General features: G+C 40.5%; 1 protein-coding gene across 1 annotated transcript in view; it reads left to right on the top strand.

The window, feature by feature from the left end:
* Nucleotides 1–19620, top strand: part of LOC106546465 (neural cell adhesion molecule 2) — a 56421-nt gene extending 36801 nt beyond the window's left edge. Inside the window, exons 3-10 of the mRNA XM_087728249.1 lie at nucleotides 2724–2813; nucleotides 5733–5948; nucleotides 7535–7681; nucleotides 8411–8545; nucleotides 11823–12013; nucleotides 13224–13317; nucleotides 15617–15782; nucleotides 17405–19620. Of these exons, the coding sequence (XP_087584375.1) occupies nucleotides 5813–5948; nucleotides 7535–7681; nucleotides 8411–8545; nucleotides 11823–12013; nucleotides 13224–13317; nucleotides 15617–15782; nucleotides 17405–17465 (930 nt within the window). The 5' untranslated portion in view covers nucleotides 2724–2813; nucleotides 5733–5812 and the 3' untranslated portion in view covers nucleotides 17466–19620. The remainder of the gene's footprint in view (nucleotides 1–2723; nucleotides 2814–5732; nucleotides 5949–7534; nucleotides 7682–8410; nucleotides 8546–11822; nucleotides 12014–13223; nucleotides 13318–15616; nucleotides 15783–17404) is intronic.
* Nucleotides 19621–19928: the final 308 nt, after the last annotated feature.

The raw sequence follows: 19928 nt of genomic DNA, 5'->3' as shown, positions 1-19928 counted from the left end.
TTTGCGGCGTTATCTGGGAGTGGGTGCTAGCTTTTTACCATTATAAATTGAAGAGAAAAGCTGGCCTGTTGAGCTCTAGAATTCAGTCACCCCCAAAGATGATCAAAAAAACCTGTGGAAATGCATACAAGAAGTAAATAAGTGCGCGACTAAGGAGTATACAACAGGCACACACCCATGACACAAATACACCCCTGGAGAGACACACCCACCTATAGACACACAGATGTATAGACCTTCCTTTCCTCTGTCTTTTTCCCCCCTCCCAGCTTAATTTCCTCTTTCCTTTTCCTCCCCTGCAGACACAGAGATTCAGGACAGGGAGGAGGGTCGACAGAGAGGGAGGTCAGAGGGAGGAGGGCGCCTTTATAAAGTTCCCAGGGTCCAGGAATACCTTTCAGATTGCTGGTGCCAAGGAAAAAGTCCAATTCTGAATCCTAACCCTCCCCCCTCTGAGATGGGAGCAGAACATTTTCTCATTTTCCTTCTTGTAGCAGGTAAGATGCATAAGGCCAAGAATTTTGAAGGTGGAGCAGGGAGACAATTTGGTAGGGGCATGCCTAGAATCCAGCATCTCAGTGCTTGGAGAAAAGGGGCTGAATCTATTTCGTTCTCAGATGATTAAGGCAGCCTGCCCAGACCAGGTTCTTGGGAGATGTGTTTGAACTATAATTCCTATGTTCCTCAGGCAACAAAACTCCATGTTGCTGGGAAAGGTGATGGGAGCTGTAGTACAACCCTTCTAGTTTCCATCAAGGCCAAAGAAGACTGATGGGAAGACATAAGGAGATTGTCCTGTCCAAAGAGTAGCTCTGTGGCTTATCACCTGCAACTTCTTCATCTAGTAATATCACTTTTCTGTGGTTCCAGATTCCTTATATTCACTCTTAAAAAAAACAAAACCAAACCTCTGTTCTTAAGAGTTTGCTTAAATGTTGTTGAGGAGTCCCAAAGGTGCTTTTTCAAGAGGCAACTGGACTTTTCTTGATTTTTTTCTTTGAATATGTTTTTTGCTTCGCATCCAAGAAGCTTCTTCAGCTCTGAAAGGATAGTGGGGAATGGAAGGATTTATATTCCTTGCAGACAGCTGGCCATCTGTAGAGATTCTCAAGTCATGCAGGTCATGGTTGTCCCAAAATTGCAGGCTACAGGAACCAGGAACGCTATTCAGGTGACCCTGAGGACACAGATAAACCTCTACCTGCTTCAACGACCCTCTAAAAGGATGCAAATGACCAGCATACCTTCAAAGAAAACACAAGAAAATCCAGTTGCCTCCTGAAAAAGCACCTTTGGAACAACCAGGACCTGGATGACCGAGAATTTCTATAGATGGCTATTGCGGAAGTTGGTATATCTCTGAATCTTTGAATCTTCTTATTTGGATTCATCCATGGTAGTAAGGACATCCTGGGACAGTCAGATACTTTCCACCCAACTAAACTAATTTCTGGAGAAAAAAGGTTATTTTGGAGAACACAAATGTTGGTATCAGAATCTGCTATAACCAGGAGGGTTCCCAAGGGTTTAGAGATAAGCCATACTTAATACAGGGTGTGTTACCTTTGAAGATGCAATAACTGGATTTTGAAAAAAAAAACCCACCTTCTATTTCCCATTACTTATCAGATTAGTTAGTCTGTCTCCCTTTTTGATTTCCCTCCTCTTCCCTAAAGCACACATTGGTTCCAAAAGAGTCATTTTTCTGGAATGCAATTTCTGTAGGAGAAGTTTCCACATTAAACCTCATAATCCTATAGGTATTTTTGTGTTGGCATGTAGAACATATTTTGCAATACCTGATAAAATATATTTTGTTTGGCTTCAAAATATTTTGAGTAAAGCAAAGATACCTGTAAATATTGTGCAACGTTAGAAGGACATGAACATCTGGCCACACTTGATACATTCCAAGCCATAGGGGCTACCATATTTAGATAAATGTTTTCATTTCTTTTTCTCATAGTAAAAATTGACTAATAATAATAGATTTAAAGTATGGGTACTATACCCAGTTACAAAACATCCAGTGTAATCCAAAAAATGTTATTGTTACCCCAAATGATTGCTTGGTCTCAAAGTTTGCTTAGTACAGACTGCAAATCACAGCTTACAACCAGCTGCAAAACATCACAGTGGTTAGTGTGCAGGACTGCAGGCTACTTCAACTGACTGCTAGCTGCAGTTCGGCAGTTCAAATCTCACCAGCTCAAGGTTGACTCAGCCTTCCATCCTTCTGAGGTGGGTAAAATGAGGACCTAGATTGATGGGGGCAATAGTCTGACTCTGTAAACCGCTTAGAGAGGGCTGTAAAATATAAGTGGTATATAAGTCTAAGTGCTATTGCTATCATGCCTCCAGAACATCTGGATCTCTGAAAGCTTGATGTAGTCCTCAGGAATAACTGATGAGCTATACTTTTTAAAGGGATTGTGCAAAATTACTTGACATTGCAATTGATAATTACATGAACAGTTTTTCATTTAAGTTCAATTTCTGTTGAATCCTGGCTCTTGTCCACTTCTCTGTACATCCCTACCTGCTTTATGAAGTGGAGATCCTACACGGTTACTTTACTGCCAAGTGTGGTCTTCAGTTGCAGTCCTTTGGATATCATTAGAAAAAAATATTGACTACTTTATTGAGATGGTTTTGTTCATCATCAGAAAAATAATATTTTTAAAATGGAAGTTTTTCATTGATATTTCTCTCTCTCTCCCAAGGGACAGTACAGGGTGCCAAGGAATCTCTGGAAATTATTCCTATAAATGGGAACGTGGAATTGAATACACAGGCCTATTTTCTTTGCAAAGGTAAATGCAGAAAAATGCACCCTACATGTATAAAAGTATCATCGGGGCAATATTTTAGCCAGTGGGGACAGAGGATGGATTGATGGATCTTAGTTTTATGCATTGCAACCCAAATGCACAATTTGTCTTGTAACATATTTATGTTGGTCAGATAAAGAGATGAAAAATCCTTGAATAAAACTGAATCACATTGTCCTACTTAGACCAAGACTGTCCAAGGCAAGACCTTAGAATAGAATAACAGAGTTGAAAGGGACCCTGTAGGTCATCTAGTTCAACCCCCTGCTGAAGCAGGAGACCCTATTCCATTTTTGACAAGCAATTTACAATTAGGAATATATTCAGTGTGATTTTGTTATATTGATCACACTTTGCTTTAACAGAATAACAGAGTTGGAAGGGGCTTTGTAGGTCATCTAGTCCAACCCCCCACCCAAGCAGGAGACCCTACACCATTTATGATAAATGGCAGGCCAGTCTCTTCTTGAAAGCTTCCAGTGATGAAGCTCCAACAACTTCTGAAGGCAACTTCTGTTCTGTTCTGTTGATTGCGCTCTCTGTCAGAAAAATTCTCCTTATTTCCAGGTTGAATCTCTCCTTGTTCGTTTTCCATCCATTATTCCTTGTCTGGCACACAGGTGCTTTGGAAAATAGCTTGACTCCCACCCTTCTCTCCGTGGCAGCCCCTCAAATATTGAAACACTGCTACCATGTCTCCCCTGGTCCTTCTCTTCACTAGACTAGCCATGCCCAGTTCCTGCAACCATTCTTCATATTTTTAGCCTCCAGTCCCCTAATCATCTTTGTTGCTCTTCTCTGCACTCTTTCTAGAGTCTCAACAGCTTTTCCCAGGCTGCCTCTTTCCTCCCCCACCCTCCCCACAGCTGATAGGTTTAAAATATTATTTGATGGACAATTATTAATGCAGATCTGGGGGCTTTCAAACCTGTTGCTGTTCTGCTCTCTTGTTTCTGATATTGGCCACATTGGCTGAAGCTGATGTGGATTGATATTATACATCACCAGCCAACCAAAATTTCTCTAGTACAGATTTGAACAACCAACAGTTTTAGTTTGAAGTTTAAAATTGCTATGATGGAAAGATGGAGAAAAGTGCTCAGGATGTCATAATTCTTAGGGAGTTTCCCCTGACTTGGTCCTCTGCAGAATTTCATATTGGTGGGGTTGTTGGGATTTTTTGGGGAACTTGACGGCCAGGTGAAGATTATATCTATAATCAGTGGTTCCTATTTTTATGTGTGTCTAGAGTTTTCCAAAAATGTCTACGCATTTACATGTCTATCCAAACACTGATTGTGGCCAACATTGTTCAAAGTGATTTAGTAAAAGAGGCAAAAGAGAATTGCATTCAGTTGGTTTTTAGATAGGAACTTAGCAAGACAGTTAATTGCTTCCTCACCAAGCAGTAAATAGCCTGAGGTTAAAAAAAGGATCAAGTGCGATTAAAACAAAATTCTCAGAATTATTATAATATAAGAGCTTAAGCCAGCAAAATCCTTCTCTGATTCCTTGAGTCTCCACACATGCATTAAGGGTTACTTCCTTGTTTTGAGAAGCTTCTTAATTTCAACAATAGGTTTAACACTAATCTTTACAAGCAAGTTTTGCCAAAATGAGTTGGAAGCTACAGAGCAGCAGGTTGGTTAATTCTTGGATACGGATCCTAGAGCTGTAAAATCGATTGGGAAGTTTAAAAAATCCCCCCAAAAGGCAATGGCAAACTACATCTACTTTTTGCCTATGCAATTTCAGTTCAGTTTATTTACAGTCATAGACCAGAAACCAGAACAAATAAAAAACACTCAGTAAATATACAGTTAAAAATTATAGTATATAATAATAAACAACTAAAATCTATGATAAAATCCAAGCAGTCAATTATACAGGGTTTAACTATACTAAAATCCATAAACTGTGTGGCCTGTTGTCAACTTAATACTAAAAGTGCAAAGGGTTTGCCACATTTGTTATATAACATAACTATGGTGGATTAGACACAGGTTTCCAATGAATCCCCAGTGCTATTTGTTGCCCAGTAAACTATATGGATATTTCTGCAACATCTGTATGCCAAGCTAGTGACAGCATGTAAGTGAATTTGGCTGATCTCAAACACACTAAGCAAAATTGGAAGCTGGAGGCTAAAACATATGAAGAATGATTGCAGGAACTGCAAACTATTTGTCTCCCCCTTCTTTGTGACAGCCCCTGAGATATTGGAACACTACTATCAAGTCTCCCTTAGTCCTTCTTTTCATTAAACTAGACATACCCAGTTCCTGCAATCATTCTTCATATGTTTTAGCCTCCAGCTTCCAATTTTGCTTAGTGTGTTTGAGATCAGCCAAATTCACTTACATGCTGTCACTAGCTTGGCATACAGATGTTGCAGAAATATCCATATAGTTTACTGGGCAACAAATAGCACTGGGGATTCATTGGAAACCTGTGTCTAATACACCATAGTTATGTTATATAAAGCACCAGGGGGCAGGACAAGAAGCGATGGGTGGAAACTAATCAAGGAGAGAAGCAACTTAGAACTAAGGAGAAATTTCCTGAAAGTTAGAACAATTAATCAATGGAACAACTTGCCTTCAGAAGTTGTAAATGCTCCAACACTGGACATTTTTAAGATCTATTTGTCTGAAGTGGTGTAGGGTTTCCAGCTTAAGCAGGGGGTTGGACTAGAAGACCTTCAAGGTCCCTTCCAACTCTGTTATTCTAAATATCCTCTACTTGCGTGCAATGCACAGGTGCGGAAATATTTTCTTTTGGAAGCACTGGGACAAACTTCCACAGCTTTGAGGGAAGGCCAAGTACCTTCTTGAAGTGCAATGAAGTAATATGACCTTCCCCTCCCATGCTATGTTAACTGTGCCTTTTTTGACTTGACAGTGAGAGGAGGTGGAGAAGCCACTCTGACTTGGACCGATCCAGATGGGAATGAAATTGAAGAGGATTCAGAGCCTTACCGGATGAAGGCCATTGATGAATTGTCCAAGGGGCTAGAGATGACCCTCACTCGTCCAGATCAGGGTGGGATTTTCAAGTGTGATGGAGAATTTGATTCAGGAAAAACGGCTACTCATCAAATTGAAATCCACGTGATTCGTAAGTAACATTTATTTGAGCATCCAGGAAGAGGTTTCAGGGGAATATAGAATACATCGGCAGAATGAAACCCAAATTGATTAGTCGCTGAGGCCCAAATGGGACAATAGAGAAAATGGTGGAGAGAACAAAGCTAAAAAAAACCCCAATAAAATGCAGTGCAGTTTATTAATTCTGCTTTCATGGACACTAGTGTCTTAACTACTCTAGAAACACAGAACATATTGTTCTGAGAGCCGAGGTGGCGCAGTGGTTAAATGCAGCACTTCAGGCTACTTCAGCTGACTGCAATTCTGCAGTTCGGCTGTTCAAATCTCACCGGCTCAGGGTTGACTCAGCCTTCCATCCTTCAGAGGTGGGTGAAATGAGGACCCGGATTGTTGTTGGGGGCGATATGCTGACTCTGTAAACCACTTAGAGAGGGCTGAAAGCCCTATGAAGCGGTATATAAGTCTAACTGCTATATTGAGAACATTTTTATTTTGACGCATTTCCAGAGCATGCCAAGGAAGAAAACCACATGCGATCTTGCGGATTCAAGATTGAAGGAGATTGAAGGAGAATGTTAAACTCACCTCTTTCTATATTTCTTTTCCTACAGCAAGCGTGGACCACACCCACTGTCCTCTTCCTAGCTAAATTGTTGGCATCCGCTACCAACTTTTCTGTATTTACTGTTTTAGTCTACAGAAAAAAAATCCATCACTTATATAAAGTTATTAAGTTTTGTGTTACTTTCAAAGGTTACAGATTTCTCAGTGGTAAATTAGTGGGTTTTCCCAACACTTTCATCTTCATTTTGAATTCACTTATGTTTTTATTTCATTTCCTCCCTTTTAAGAATTGTTTGAGTCAGGTAATGTATCAAACAAATAAACTGAATGTGTGCAGCTTTAATATTACTTGTCTCATGACAGTAATGCAATTAAATGAAATACATTATTTTGATTCAGAATGTTCTGCGAACACTAGGGCTCCCATCGGAGGTGGGGTTGAAAACAATCAAGATGATTGCTGTAATAGCAACGGCAGACAGCTTCACAGTGCTTTATAGCCCTCTTTAAGTCAACCTATTGCCCCCAATAACAATCTGGGACCTCATTTTACCAACTTCGGAAGGATGGAAGGCTGAGTCAAACTTGAGGCTGTTGAGATTCAAACTGCCAAATTTCAGGCAGCTGGCAGTCAGCAGAAGTAGCCTGCAGTACTGCCTTCTAACCACTGTGTCACCATGGCTCATATCATGTGACTAATGTAATAGTCTTGACTTTTTTTCCCTAGTAAGAAAGAAAGTCTCTTTAATGGTTTCTTATCTATTCAAGGAAGTTTAGTTTCCTGTTTACTTCCAAGCTTTCATTCTCACTGTTCAGAAAAGACACGTATTCACTTTTTGAACAATTACTGAAGTCTAGGTGTCTCACAGAACATTAAGGAACACTTTCAAAATTAAGTTCATAGCGGTTGAATGGTCTTTTCTTGCATCCCAAAATGATGGACTACCTTAAGGTGAAGAACCTTATTGAGGCAAATATCTCTAGTAATTCTTTCACTTCTTTTTGTTTTCTAATCTCTGACTTTGATCACAGAGAGACCTACGTTTGTGAAGACAATGGATCTTGTGAAGGAAGTTCACGAGGGCCAAAAGGTAGAATTCAGCTGCCTGGTCAAAGGAATACCACCACCAACAATTAGATGGATTTTTGGAAACCAGGACGTCAAAAATATTAAGGAAAGTGAGTATGAGATGTTTTATGGACATTTCTATTTAAAAGAAGGGACAATGTTTTTGTGGGGAGAGAAAACAAGTAATATTTTTGGAGAGGGTAAAGACCATCCATAAGGGATGCTGAGCTTGTCGATCAGAAAGATCGGCAGTTCGGTGGTTTGAATCCCTAGCGCCATTTAACGGACTGAACTCCCATTACTTGTCCCAGCTTCTGCCAACCTAGCAGTTCGAAAGCACGTAAAAAATGCAAGTAGAAAAATAGGAACCACCTTTGGTGGGAAGGTCACAGCATTCCGTGCACCTTTGGCATTTAGTCATGCCGGCCACATGACCACGGAGACATCTTCAGACAGCTTTGGCTCTTCGGCTTTGCAATGGAGATGAGCACCGCCCCCTAGAGTTGGTAACGACTAGCACATATGTGCGAGAGGAACCTTTACTTTTAAAGACCATCCTGAATTTGATAAAGCTAAGAAATATCCAAATTCAGAAACTGCACAGTTCTGTGTTGGAAGGGGGAAGAGTTTGAGGATAGGCACACTGTCTGAAATGGATTCCGTAAGCACATTATGTTATATAGTTGTGTTTGGGGAGTCCTCAAAATGAAGGAAACTTGTTCTTGTTTCTAATTAATTGATGGGTTGATGTGTTTCATTTAGCCTCAAGACTGCCTGGGGCTGCAAATCGCAATTAGAGACAGATTTAATTATCCTAGCCATTTCTTTTGGGTTTACAGGGCAAATACTGGTTGAAAATGGAAGGCTGCTGATAGAAGACACCCAATTTTCAGATGCCGGTGTTTATGTCTGTGAGGCAACCATTGAAGAACGGAATGAAGTGGCTTTTGCAAACTTTACGCTCAACGTTCAATGTAAGTTTTCTTTTTCTGTCTCACGGCACTGTGCCACGTTAGGAAGCACCAGAGGTGGGTTCCTACCAGTTTGCACCAATTCAGTAGAACCTGTTTGTCAAATCTACCGAACCGGTTAGAAGAGGTTCCACCAGTGGACACGGAAATCAGGCCACACCTACAGAAGAGGTTCCAAAAATTTTTGAAACCCACCACTGGTCTTTGGATATGATTTTTCTATACTATCACGCTCATATTTATAAAACTCAGTGCCTCTGTGAAAGGTAAGGATGACTCCTGCGTTTGTGGTGCAGTCAGAACACAAAAAATGGGTTTTGTAATTTTTTTTAAAAAAAATTCCCCTTCATGGGCCCCCTTTGAACTCCATGGGCCCAGGAACATTGTACCGGCTGCACCACCCTCTCCTCCGGCCTGAGGGCCCTACAACCGTCATAAATATGAGTCAGTTGCCAAGCTCCCAATATCACATGACTATGAGGATTTTGCTTTAAGTGTGAAAAATGGTCGAAAGTCATTTTTCCCCAGTGCCATTGTAACTTTGAACAGTCACTAAATGAATGGTTGTAAGTCAAGGATTATCCATATTGCTTTTCTTACCAACTCCTGCCTGACCAATTATCTATTCCTACGGCCCTGTGGGTGAAAAAAAATTGAAATACATCTTTGTTTTCAGCAGCCGAATAGAGTATGCCAGCATGCTTAAGTCTTTCCCTATGAAACTAATTGGGGATGGAAACATTTCAACAATCCCTACAGCTTTCTTGGCAAGATTTTTTCGGAAGTGCCTCCGTCCTAGGGCTGAGACAGATTGACTGGCTCAAGCTCACCCAGCTGGCTTTGTGCCAGTGGTGGGTTGCAGACGGTACGTCCCGGTACAGGCGTACCAAAGCCTGTCCGGAGCACTGGATACCGTTCCGGTACGGTGCTCTGGAGGGCCCACCTGTCCGCCCGAGCTCCTTACCGATCTTTTATGTCTTCAGCGCTTCCGCGCACTTGCATAGTGCATACAGCGCCTGCAAGATGCTCCGCTGAGCAGCTGGAGCATCGCGGGGGCTCGTGGAGGTGCTAAGACACACGCGCGTGCTGTGTGTGTCCATGTGGACGCTGCTGGGCCTGTTCCAACTGTACCAGTTGGAACGGGATCCAGAACCCACACTGCTTTGTGCCCAAATGGACTAGAACTCGTGATCTCCTGAACTTCTAGCCTGAAGCCTTAACAACTAACACCAAATTGGCTTTGACAATTAGACTGGCATGCTATGAATCTGATTTTGAGAAGAGGGCATGATCAAAATCAGGATGAAGTCTGAGAAACTTTGAATGGATCATGTTAATGGCGTTTTGCTGGAATCCCCAGACTCCAGGACTAGCTCATCTTCCTCCCCAACCTCCTCACTATCTGCTGGCCACTGGCCGGCCACAACGGCAGTTTGTGTAACCTGTGAGGCTCTCTTTTGTTGGAATGGAATTCCTAAATGCAGTAGACAATTGACAATATAATCAAAGCAGTATCTTTTCATGCAGAAGATTAAAAACATCAAGTTTCGGTTTCAACCACTTTCGGCTAAATATATGCTGCCAATAAGGTATGAATATGCGTGCTTAGAATTAGGCTTGGACTCCAGCCTAATCTTAGTTGCAGCCTGCATTCTGAATTGACACAGAGAGACGACCAATTGTTACTCTCACTCTGACAACACTTCCACTGTGTTGTGGTTGGTTTTTTTGTGGGGAAACACTCAGCAACCCTCAGCCTTCCTCATTCTCACAGGAAGATTGCGGCCTTTGAATCTTTGAAGATTGCATGCTAATACTCTGAATATTGCAGGCAGATTTTGAAAACCTCAGAAGTGAAAAGTTTACACCTGCCCCTAACTTCCCCTACTTTTTAGAAATTGAAAGCAGATTTTTTTTAAAAAAAAAAAAGTAGGTCATAGCTACGGATAATTACTGAAATTATCTGCTCTGTATAACACTAAGGAAAGATTCTGAGCAGAATACAGTACTCTGTTTTCATGATAATAAGAAGTGTGGATTTTTGAGCTTAGTGTCAAAATCTCCACAATATCATTTATCAAGGTTAAAAAAAGACCCACCCCTCAAATAATAAAGATAAAGATTTGGTTTATGACTACTCCATTCCTTTCACTCCAACCAATTTGAAGTTGTTGTTGTATACTTTATTTTTATTTTTTTAAATAAATTTTATTTATAGACACTTTTTTTGGTCAGGGTTTACATTTTACAAATAAAAAAGTTCAAAAAAGAAGAGTGGTGTTAAACATTGACATACAAGCTAATAACAATATTTATAATGATATAGTAACAATAGTAATAACATAAAAAAAAGCTTTTAGCCTTGTATCTTCTTACATTAAAGTATTGTAATTATTTACCTTCTTATTTTCAGCACTAACATTTATGATCTTACTTTTCTCTAATTCCTACCTCTTGCTTCTATCCATTCGTAGGATTTATTCCAAATCATATAGTATTCTGCATCTTCTTGATCTTTAATTTTAAAGGTTAATCTAACCATTTCAGCACAGACATTTTTTTATTTTGAATTACAGACTCCTCTGATGGGGTATTCACATTCCCCCAATATTTAGCATATATGATCCTTGCTGCTGTCAGTATGTGTAAAACTAAATATGTGGTCCCTTTATCATAGCCGCCTGGTAGTATAACTAGGAGACATGTGTCAGGTTTCCAAAACATGCCCTAATTGATTCATGAGCCTCGGATCAAACTTCAAAGGAAAATTAGTCATTTATTAGAAGCATTTATTTTTGGCAAGATCTTTTTGCAGTCAGATCTAAGCTTTGTTGGAGTTAGAGCTGGACTTTACCCCTGTTCCTTCCCACCCCTCAGTCTGTGTCATAAATCACATTCCCCAATGAGGTGCACCCCTCCCAAGCCTGCTGCAGTCATCTGAGCCGAAAGTATGCGTGGAATGGGCTCCCCCCTTCTCTCATTATGACAACTTTAGGAGTTGACAATGCGTTTCTGGTTTCAACTCTGTTTGATTATCATTTCCAGCCAGTTTTGTATTTTCTCCCAAAATTCTCTTGCTTTGCTACACATCCACCACATATGGTAGAAGGTACCTGGGGTCTGATTGTATTTCCAAAACTTAGTGGACAATATTGTTGTACACTTTAGAAACCATACTCTAAGTGGCTTGTAAACCATAATTTGTTGCCTAAGGAAATGTGTAAACCCAAATATAAAATTCATGACATATTTCAATATATATGTCCTTTCCCCCATTCAGTTGCTCCTAAAATAGAGCTCCTTACAAGGGTACCTTTGGTCACCCAGACTGGGAATCCCATCCAAATCAACTTCACCATCCTGGCCAACCCCTCACCTTCTGTCTCCATTGCTTGGAAGGAGAAGATTTTTGAAGATGATACCATCAAGAAGATAGCGCAGGACCAACACCGATATTTCTTCCTCTTTGAGGTGAGACATGACATTTGGTGAACTTGCCACGGTTTGTGTCGTCTTTATATTGCTACACTAAATCCTTTGAATAGGAGTAGAAATGAAAAACATTGGTTAATGTTTCTCTTTATGATTAGGTGGTTTCTTCCCTTTTCCCTGATGACTTTTTCAAGACTCTTTATTTCAACACTTCCCAAAGTCTGACACACATTTGTACTATTTTCTTAGCATGTATCCTGATTCCAGGCTCCTTCTTGCTTTCTAAACTTCTCAATCGCTGGAATCACTTCTTTTTTCCTTCCTTCCTTCCTTCCTTCCTTCCTTCCTTCCTTCCTTCCTTCCTTCCTCCCTCCCTCCCTCCCTCCCTCCCTCCCTCCTTTCCCAACCTATAATTCTTTTTCTGTGTTTAGCATATCTAGTTTCATAGCCTTCTCTGTCTCCATTTTGCATTCCAGAATGGTTGTTATTTGTTGCTCTAACTGGATTTGGAAAAAGTATGGTCTTGCTAGCCTGATGCTCTTCTTCATTAATTATAATCCAGTTTTCTGAATTAACCAAATTTTCTATATAATCAGCTCTTAGCACCACCAGTGGCAGCTGTTTTTCGATTCTCTGATCCTGTTGTCTAGATGCCAGTGATCAAACTTCCTTTTCTAGCATTTAGTTGACCAACCAGATCTGTATCTCTGAACCACCAGGGCTTCAGTAAGCAAGCAACATCAGCCTCTTAAAATCTACAGAGAAGGGTGTATTCTATAAGTGTAAAGTGAAAACTCGGGAGGTTCAGCAGAACCTCTCTCTAAAGAATCAGTGAAGACAGAGCAGAGCACCTATAAGAGATGATGGTGAAAGTGAGAAAGCAGTGATTGTTAGAGAACCAATGTCACCTTCCCTCCAAGACTTATGGCACCATATGAAGCTATGGTTCCTGGGAACTTGCTTCTTCTGCTCTACCTCTTGGTAGGCAACACCTTAAAGTACTGAGAAAGGAAGCTGTTTGGAGGGTGGGGGACCAGATATGAGACCTACTATGACAGATTTAGTTCTGGTCTGTAACCACAAAGAAGTTTGCTTTTGAAAGGTTTGACTTCTGGGCAGAAGATTCCCTATCTCCGTTGTATGCAAATTCCTAAATTGGCCTCTCTGAATTTGGTGAAGAATTTTTCTAATAGCAGTTTGGATGGATTTAAGAAGGGAGATTAATTTTTAAAATTTATTTTGGCGTTAGGTTACACCATCATCACAAGAGGACATCCAGGAACTCATCATAACTGCTGCTAATGAAGTGGACAGCACTGAGAAGAGAGTTCCCTTTGAAAAAGGTGAAGGATCAATATTTACTCTTGAACAGTTGGGCTGGAGTCAGGATAATTATTCAACAAATGTAAAATGAACTTAATTTTCCTTCTGTCCTCACCAGGAACGCTATCAACTGTAATTCTGTGAGAACATCACAGTGTTTCTAAAGAATTATGAACAACTTTGGGACTAAACTACAGTCCCAGGATTTTTTGGGGAAATCATCCTAATTATATATTGATGTTATACAATGTTATTAAATGCATTATATTGGAGTGCATAGCCCTGCATTGTACTGCAGTACATTGAGTTGTGTATTGCTTTGACAGATTGGCTTTTCTCTGTGAACATTAAGGTAGCTTTTGTGAAGATGTACAAATGACTACCATATTTTCTCGTAGATAAGGTGTTACTAGGCAGTGGTCAGATAAAAGGCAGTTGAGCCTGCAGAAGAAAGGAGGGCATGGCAAACATAGCAATAGCAATAGCAGTTGGACTTATATACCGCTTCATAGGGCTTTCAGCCCTCTCTAAGCGGTTTACAGAGTCAGCATATTGCCCCCAACAATCCGGGTCCTCATTTTACCCACCTCGGAAGGATGGAAGGCTGAGTCAACCTTGAGCCGGTGAGATTTGAACAGCCGAACTGCAGGACTGCAGTCAGCTGAAGTAGCCTGCAGTGCTGCATTTAACCACTGCGCCACCTCGGCTCTCAGACATCTTAGAAGAAACCCTCCCTAGTTTCTTAATCTGTAAACACGAGGGGGAGAGATATATTTTCAGAGTTGCAAGTTCTGTTACTGCAATCTTATGATAAAGATCCAGTACTCATGCTTGATTCTTCTTGTCTGGACTATCTCAAAGGGATGACATTGACTTATCCACAAGTATATATGAAAACACACACACACAAACAGAGAGAGAGAGGGAAAGGGAGAGGGAGGGAAGGAAGGAAGGAGGGAGGGAGAGAGGGAGGGGAGAGAGAGAGAGAGAGAGAGAGAGGGAGGGAGGGAGGGAGAGATTAAATACCCCTATATCCCACCTATACTCGCAGGTAAGCCAATTCTCACATTTCTAACTAAATATCAAGAAGAAAAACGTGTCTGGCCCACATAAGCCTATTGTGAAAATTAAAGGGTATGAAAATGTTAAGGGTTGCCTTACCTGTGAATGGGCTTAACCATGAGTATATATTTGGTGTCCTCAATTCACAGTAAGCTTTGTGGTTCAAGATTCATAACAGGAGTCTTTTTAGTGACAGTTTGAGAGAATGTCAAGACCCACTTAAAAATAGGAGTCATTTTGCAGGGTGTTTGCCATTTTTTTCCTACTGTTTTTGCACGGAAGTTCCTGCCATTTGAATTTACCTGGTTTTTCCCCTCCCCTACCTCTGCATTTTCCTCCCTTTTGGCTTATGTTTGAAGTATAGATGACAGTTAGATGAGCCACTGGTGGGGAATTAGGTCACATCCTGGAGAATATTAATCACAATGCACGTTCTTCTAATTTCACTGTCACTGAATTAACCAATAGGTGACCTATTTTACATACAGGGAATAACCCCAACCTATATATTTAATGAAATCACTAACTTTAAAAAACAGGTACTGTAAATATTTAAATGTATGCATCACAGATTTAAAGTTGAAATCTTTCTGAGTCAATGAAATAAACTGGTCTTTGTTTCTTTTTTTTTTTAATTGAAAATTTTGAAAAAAAAACTTTTACAAATATTTACTTCCCTCCCCCTACTCTTCCCACCCCCCCCAACCTTCCCCCCGCCCCGACTTCCCAGAACCAATACAGGGTATAAATCTTTAACAAAAATATTCTAAAGTAAACTTAAAAGTAAAAAATTAATATCCTCTTTCATTTGAGCTTTAACTCCTCTTTGCTAGGCTAACTCTAAACAAATTATGTCATTCCTTGTTGCCTCAGTCATAAGCTATCTGGAATTTCTTAGTCCCATATTTATTTTGAGTATAGTCAATCCATCTTCTCCACTCCAATTTATATCTCTCATTGGAATGGTCCTTGAGATATGCTGTCTTTGTTTCTTTTTTGAGAAAGGAAGAAAAACTCAGAAAATTAGCAAATGCACAGTGCTATTTTCCCATTAAACCTACCTTTATTTTACACCTGTCCCTTAAAATGTATAAGGCTCGGTATAATTTAGCAAATGAAATTGTTTTCGGTGTTTCGGGTTCATGGATTACAGAGTGTTAGTGATCCCTTTATTGTCTCTGGTTTTGGACGAAAATGTTGATGTTTCAATCATCTTTCCATCCGTTGGCTCAAGCAGAAATTCTTCTTTTCTTCCAGATGGAGGCTTGGGATGGCCCAGCATTTTGGCAATTGTGTTGGCAATTCTGGTGCTCCTCTTGCTGATAGATGCCTTGTGTTATTACAAGCGCCGGTGTGGCTTCTTAATGTTCTGCAAAAAGAATATTCTGTGTAAGGGGTCTACAACAGGAGCTGAGAACAACGGGTAAGTTGGTAGATAGCAGTCAAAGATGAGTGTTGTTGTGATGACCCAGGGCAAGGCATGGAGGCAACACAGCTAGTTGGTAGTTCAAATTCCCCTTTATTTGCTCCAGCTTTCCCCCAAACGCTCCCACATTTATGGCAAGTCCTGGAACAAAGTGCTCACACACACAGCCTCTGGCTAAGAGTAACCCAGCAAAACACCATTAGCACAATGGCTTCAAGGCAAGAAATCCAGCGAGGCAAAGGAACAAGGCAGCAATGAAGCAAGAATGAGCCAAGGTGATGCAGTGGTTAGGGTGCAGTACTGCAGGCCACTTCAGCTGACTGTTATCTGCAGTTCAGCGGTTCTAATCTCACCGGCTCAAGGTTGACTCAGCCTTCCATCCTTCCGAGGTGGGTGAAATGAGGACCCAGATTGTGGGGGTGATATGCTGACTCTGTAAACCGCTTAGAAAGGGCTGAAAGCCCTATGAAGCAGTATATAAGTCTAACTGCTATTGCTATAAGAAGTCCAATGCACTCCAAATGTCAGCAAGCCACACAAAACTCCACAAATTCAGCATTTGTTCCCAATAAGCGCCCCTCCTCACAGTGGCTCCTTAAGTCTCAGTCCCCAGGTGTGCCTTGTGAAGAGGGGTGGGGCGATCTCCTCCTGAGTCATTGGATCGGCCTGCGTTGCTCCTGCCTCTTCTTCACTCTCATGCTCAGAGATCAGGAGGGGTGGTGGTGGTGGTCCTTGTTCATCACCTGAGTTTCGTTGCTTCTCATCTCCACTGCCTACCATACATACAATTCGCAATTCGCAATTTAATGAGCTTATATGCCCCCCAATCCCGGAGGACTACGGGTGGCTTACAAATACGAAATAAAATAAAAATAACACATAGGGGAAAGAAACATACACAGTTTAAAAAACACACAACATACATTTGGCTTAACTAGGGGTTGGACCTGAGTTAAAAATCATGGTTTTCTATCACTCTGCTTGAATTTGATTGTTCCTTTGGGGTAGCCAATCTCTTTTTGTTAGCTCAGGTGATACAAGTCATTTTTATTTAACATCATACATGCCTTGAACAATGTTGTTGATTGCCACAGTTTTTAGGAATTCCACAGCAAGCAAAGTTGGGATATCTGTGCACATAATTAAATGTCCCATGTTCCATTTAATTATGGAAGAGTACACAGGATCAAATGCTTTTTCTTCTTTTTAAAAAAATGCCTTGCTCAGAAACTCCTAATGTTCGTTTCCTTATTGACTGTAGAGAAATGATTTTTTTGGGGTGAGGGGATCTGTGTTAGCTTCAGAAAATAAGGGTGAGGCAAGGGGTTTAAGTGACCCTTCCTGAATAATGGTCAAATCCTGAATTAATTAAAAAAAAGGAAAACAAAGTTCCGATTATGGATCATTTGCCAATTATGTTAGTTGAATATCTGAGGTTTCAACTAAGACCTCTTTACTGATTTCATTTTAGGACCAAACTCATTAACTAGTTTAAAAGGGAAAAGGTTGAAAGAAGAGACAAATCAAATTCTGAACTGCAACTGTATAACCTCTATAGATAGAAACTGAAGAAGGAAGATCAAGCAAATCTTCATATTTTTTTTTGTTTCTTTCCACAGGAAAATTCTCTCAAAATCAGGAAAAAGTCCTGTAGTGAACGTCTCTGGTTCAGAAGCTTGATTGGACCATAGCAATGAGATCAGCTGATGAAATGTTGACTTTCTGCAACAATGTTTGGATACACTGGGCATAGAAAAGGGAGTTTCTCCTCTTTATTATACCTCCCACTATTTTTCTACCCTTATTATCACCTTTAATGGAACTGTTCCTCTACAATTAGTGGCAGGTAACATCCATGATGGGCTAAAATCCTCTGCCCACAATTAGGAATTATCCTTTCTTCTATAGATAGGACCAAAATACATCATTACATCGATACAACATTATATCAATACATCACATCCAGAACAATTTTGCTTTTCAACTATGTTTTTTTTTAAAGTTTACCTTTAATATATAGGGGGGTTTATGATACTTTGTAACCCCACTATGTATTTATTGGTTTAGCCAAAGTTGTGGTCACATTGTTTGTACATATGACACTTTTTATTGATATAGTCTTTTTCTAATCAGAGTTTTTGAATGGCATTGAAATAATCCATATCATAATAACAGAGCAAATAAAATAGTTGTTATTTCCAATTAAATATCAATATGGATTGAATTGGGGCTGAAATACCTGGAAATGTACCTATATCCACTTGATATGCAGCAGGTTAGGGGTTGATACCAAATAACCTCTCAAAATAAGCTAAAGTTGAAACATTTTGCTAAGAGAACATCAAACCAAGAAGAGAATAATTTGGGCATTTGGTTGTAGAAAATACTAGATAACCTGTGACCCATTGGGCCATAATTTCAGAGATATTTCTTATCTAAACAGAGAAACAGAATGAACCAAGGGTAGGCAAAACAGCAATGGGAGTGGAAGCAACTTCCTATTTCCTGCAGGCTTCACCATTGACTTTCCTTGCAGGAAGCTATAGCAATAGCAATAGCAGTTAGACTTATATACCGCTTCATAGGGCTTTCAGCCCTCTCTAAGCAGTTTACAGAGTCAGCATATTGCCCCCAACAATCCAGGTCCTCATTTTACCCACCTCGGAAGGGTGGAAGGCTGATTCAACCCTGAGCCGGTGAGATTTGAACTGCCGAACTGCCGAACTAGCAGTCAGCTGAAGTAGCCTGCAGTACTGCACTCTAACCACTGCACCACCTCGGCTCCTTAAAGCTGCAAGAAAGCATTGAAAATGACAACCAGGTTACCACAGTTGAGTGTGGCAGTGTGATGGCATGATGGCATAGCAACACTGAAGTGGCCACAACTTTGCCAAATTTTAAACTTACAATCCTACATGGATTTTGGATGCATTCTTGAAGTTAGCTCACTTGAGGTACATTAATTCAAAAATGGTTGCACTCTGATGCAGCATTTTACCCAGTCAAAGGTTACCAACAGACACGAGAATTTTACTGGTATATAGATTCACCATAAAAATACTCCCTATAAGTTTATCCCAGCCAACTATTCTCAAGTGGTCTGAGCTTCTGCAGATTGTGTCAGGGTTCCAAGTAATGCACCCAACAGAATCAAAACACCAAGACAGGCACATTCCTCAAAGTATAGATTTATTAGGCATGTCATATTGGCACATCTGGAGAAACTCGACTCTAAAGCCCCCTCGGATTTCCCCCCTAGTTAAAAATAAAGTTTTCTTTTTTCCCGCCCATGCAGTCCATCACATGATCCAATCAGGTCACCATCCAAGGGTGACTTGGTCTCAGGTTCCACCTCCTTGCACCTGGTGAGAAAGTCCTTGGTTCTCAGAGGAAATAATTTTATTTTGGCTACAATCCCCCAGCTGTCTCTACCTCCACTCTCCCCTTCCCACAGCTCGATTCATCCCCGCTGGGGTAGCTCTGATGGTGCCAGGGGAAAATGGCTCCCGGGCTGACTGATGGCATGAGACACACAAGGATTTTAGGTGATGGCTCTTTGTTTGCTGATTTCTGTGAGAGAAAGAATGTTAGTAATATTAGATGCTTCTTTACATGGAATATAATGACCCTCCATTACTTTGGTGACCTTCACAATCAGGAGAACAATGCTGTCCAGTTAGTCACTGAGCTTCATGTTCGGCTGTGGCTCTTAAGGACCCAATTACAATTCCTGTAACTTATTTGTCCATTTATTGATACTTTTATCTCTGCATCAATTAAAAAAGAATTGCTGTATTTTGCACTAGCTAATGGTCTCACTATGTTTCTAGAGTGGCTTGGATAAGTGTTCTCAATAAACCCTCTTCACTCATTAGTTGCCTTCTGACAAACTCAAAATCTGATCAGTCATTAAAATGCCCTTCAAAAAGTGGCATCCCCAACAGTCAGATTACACTTTTCCCAGAAAAAAAAAGGTGGACATTCCATAAGCCCATGCTCCAGGACAATTCTGGCAAAGGTTCATTACTTAGACTAGAATAACACAATTGGAAGGGACCTTGGAGGTCTTCTAATCCAACATCCTGCTTAGGCAGGAAAATCTACATCACTTCAGACAAATAGTTATCCAATCTCTTCTTAAAA

The sequence above is a fragment of the Thamnophis sirtalis genome, unplaced genomic scaffold, assembly GCF_051295495.1.
Source record: "Thamnophis sirtalis isolate CommonGarterSnake01/CBP01778 unplaced genomic scaffold, rThaSir2_p1.2 scaffold_13, whole genome shotgun sequence".
Taxonomy (NCBI): domain Eukaryota; kingdom Metazoa; phylum Chordata; class Lepidosauria; order Squamata; family Natricidae; genus Thamnophis; species Thamnophis sirtalis.
Note: the sequence above shows the minus strand (reverse complement) of the source record. Positions and strands in the feature narration are given on the sequence as shown.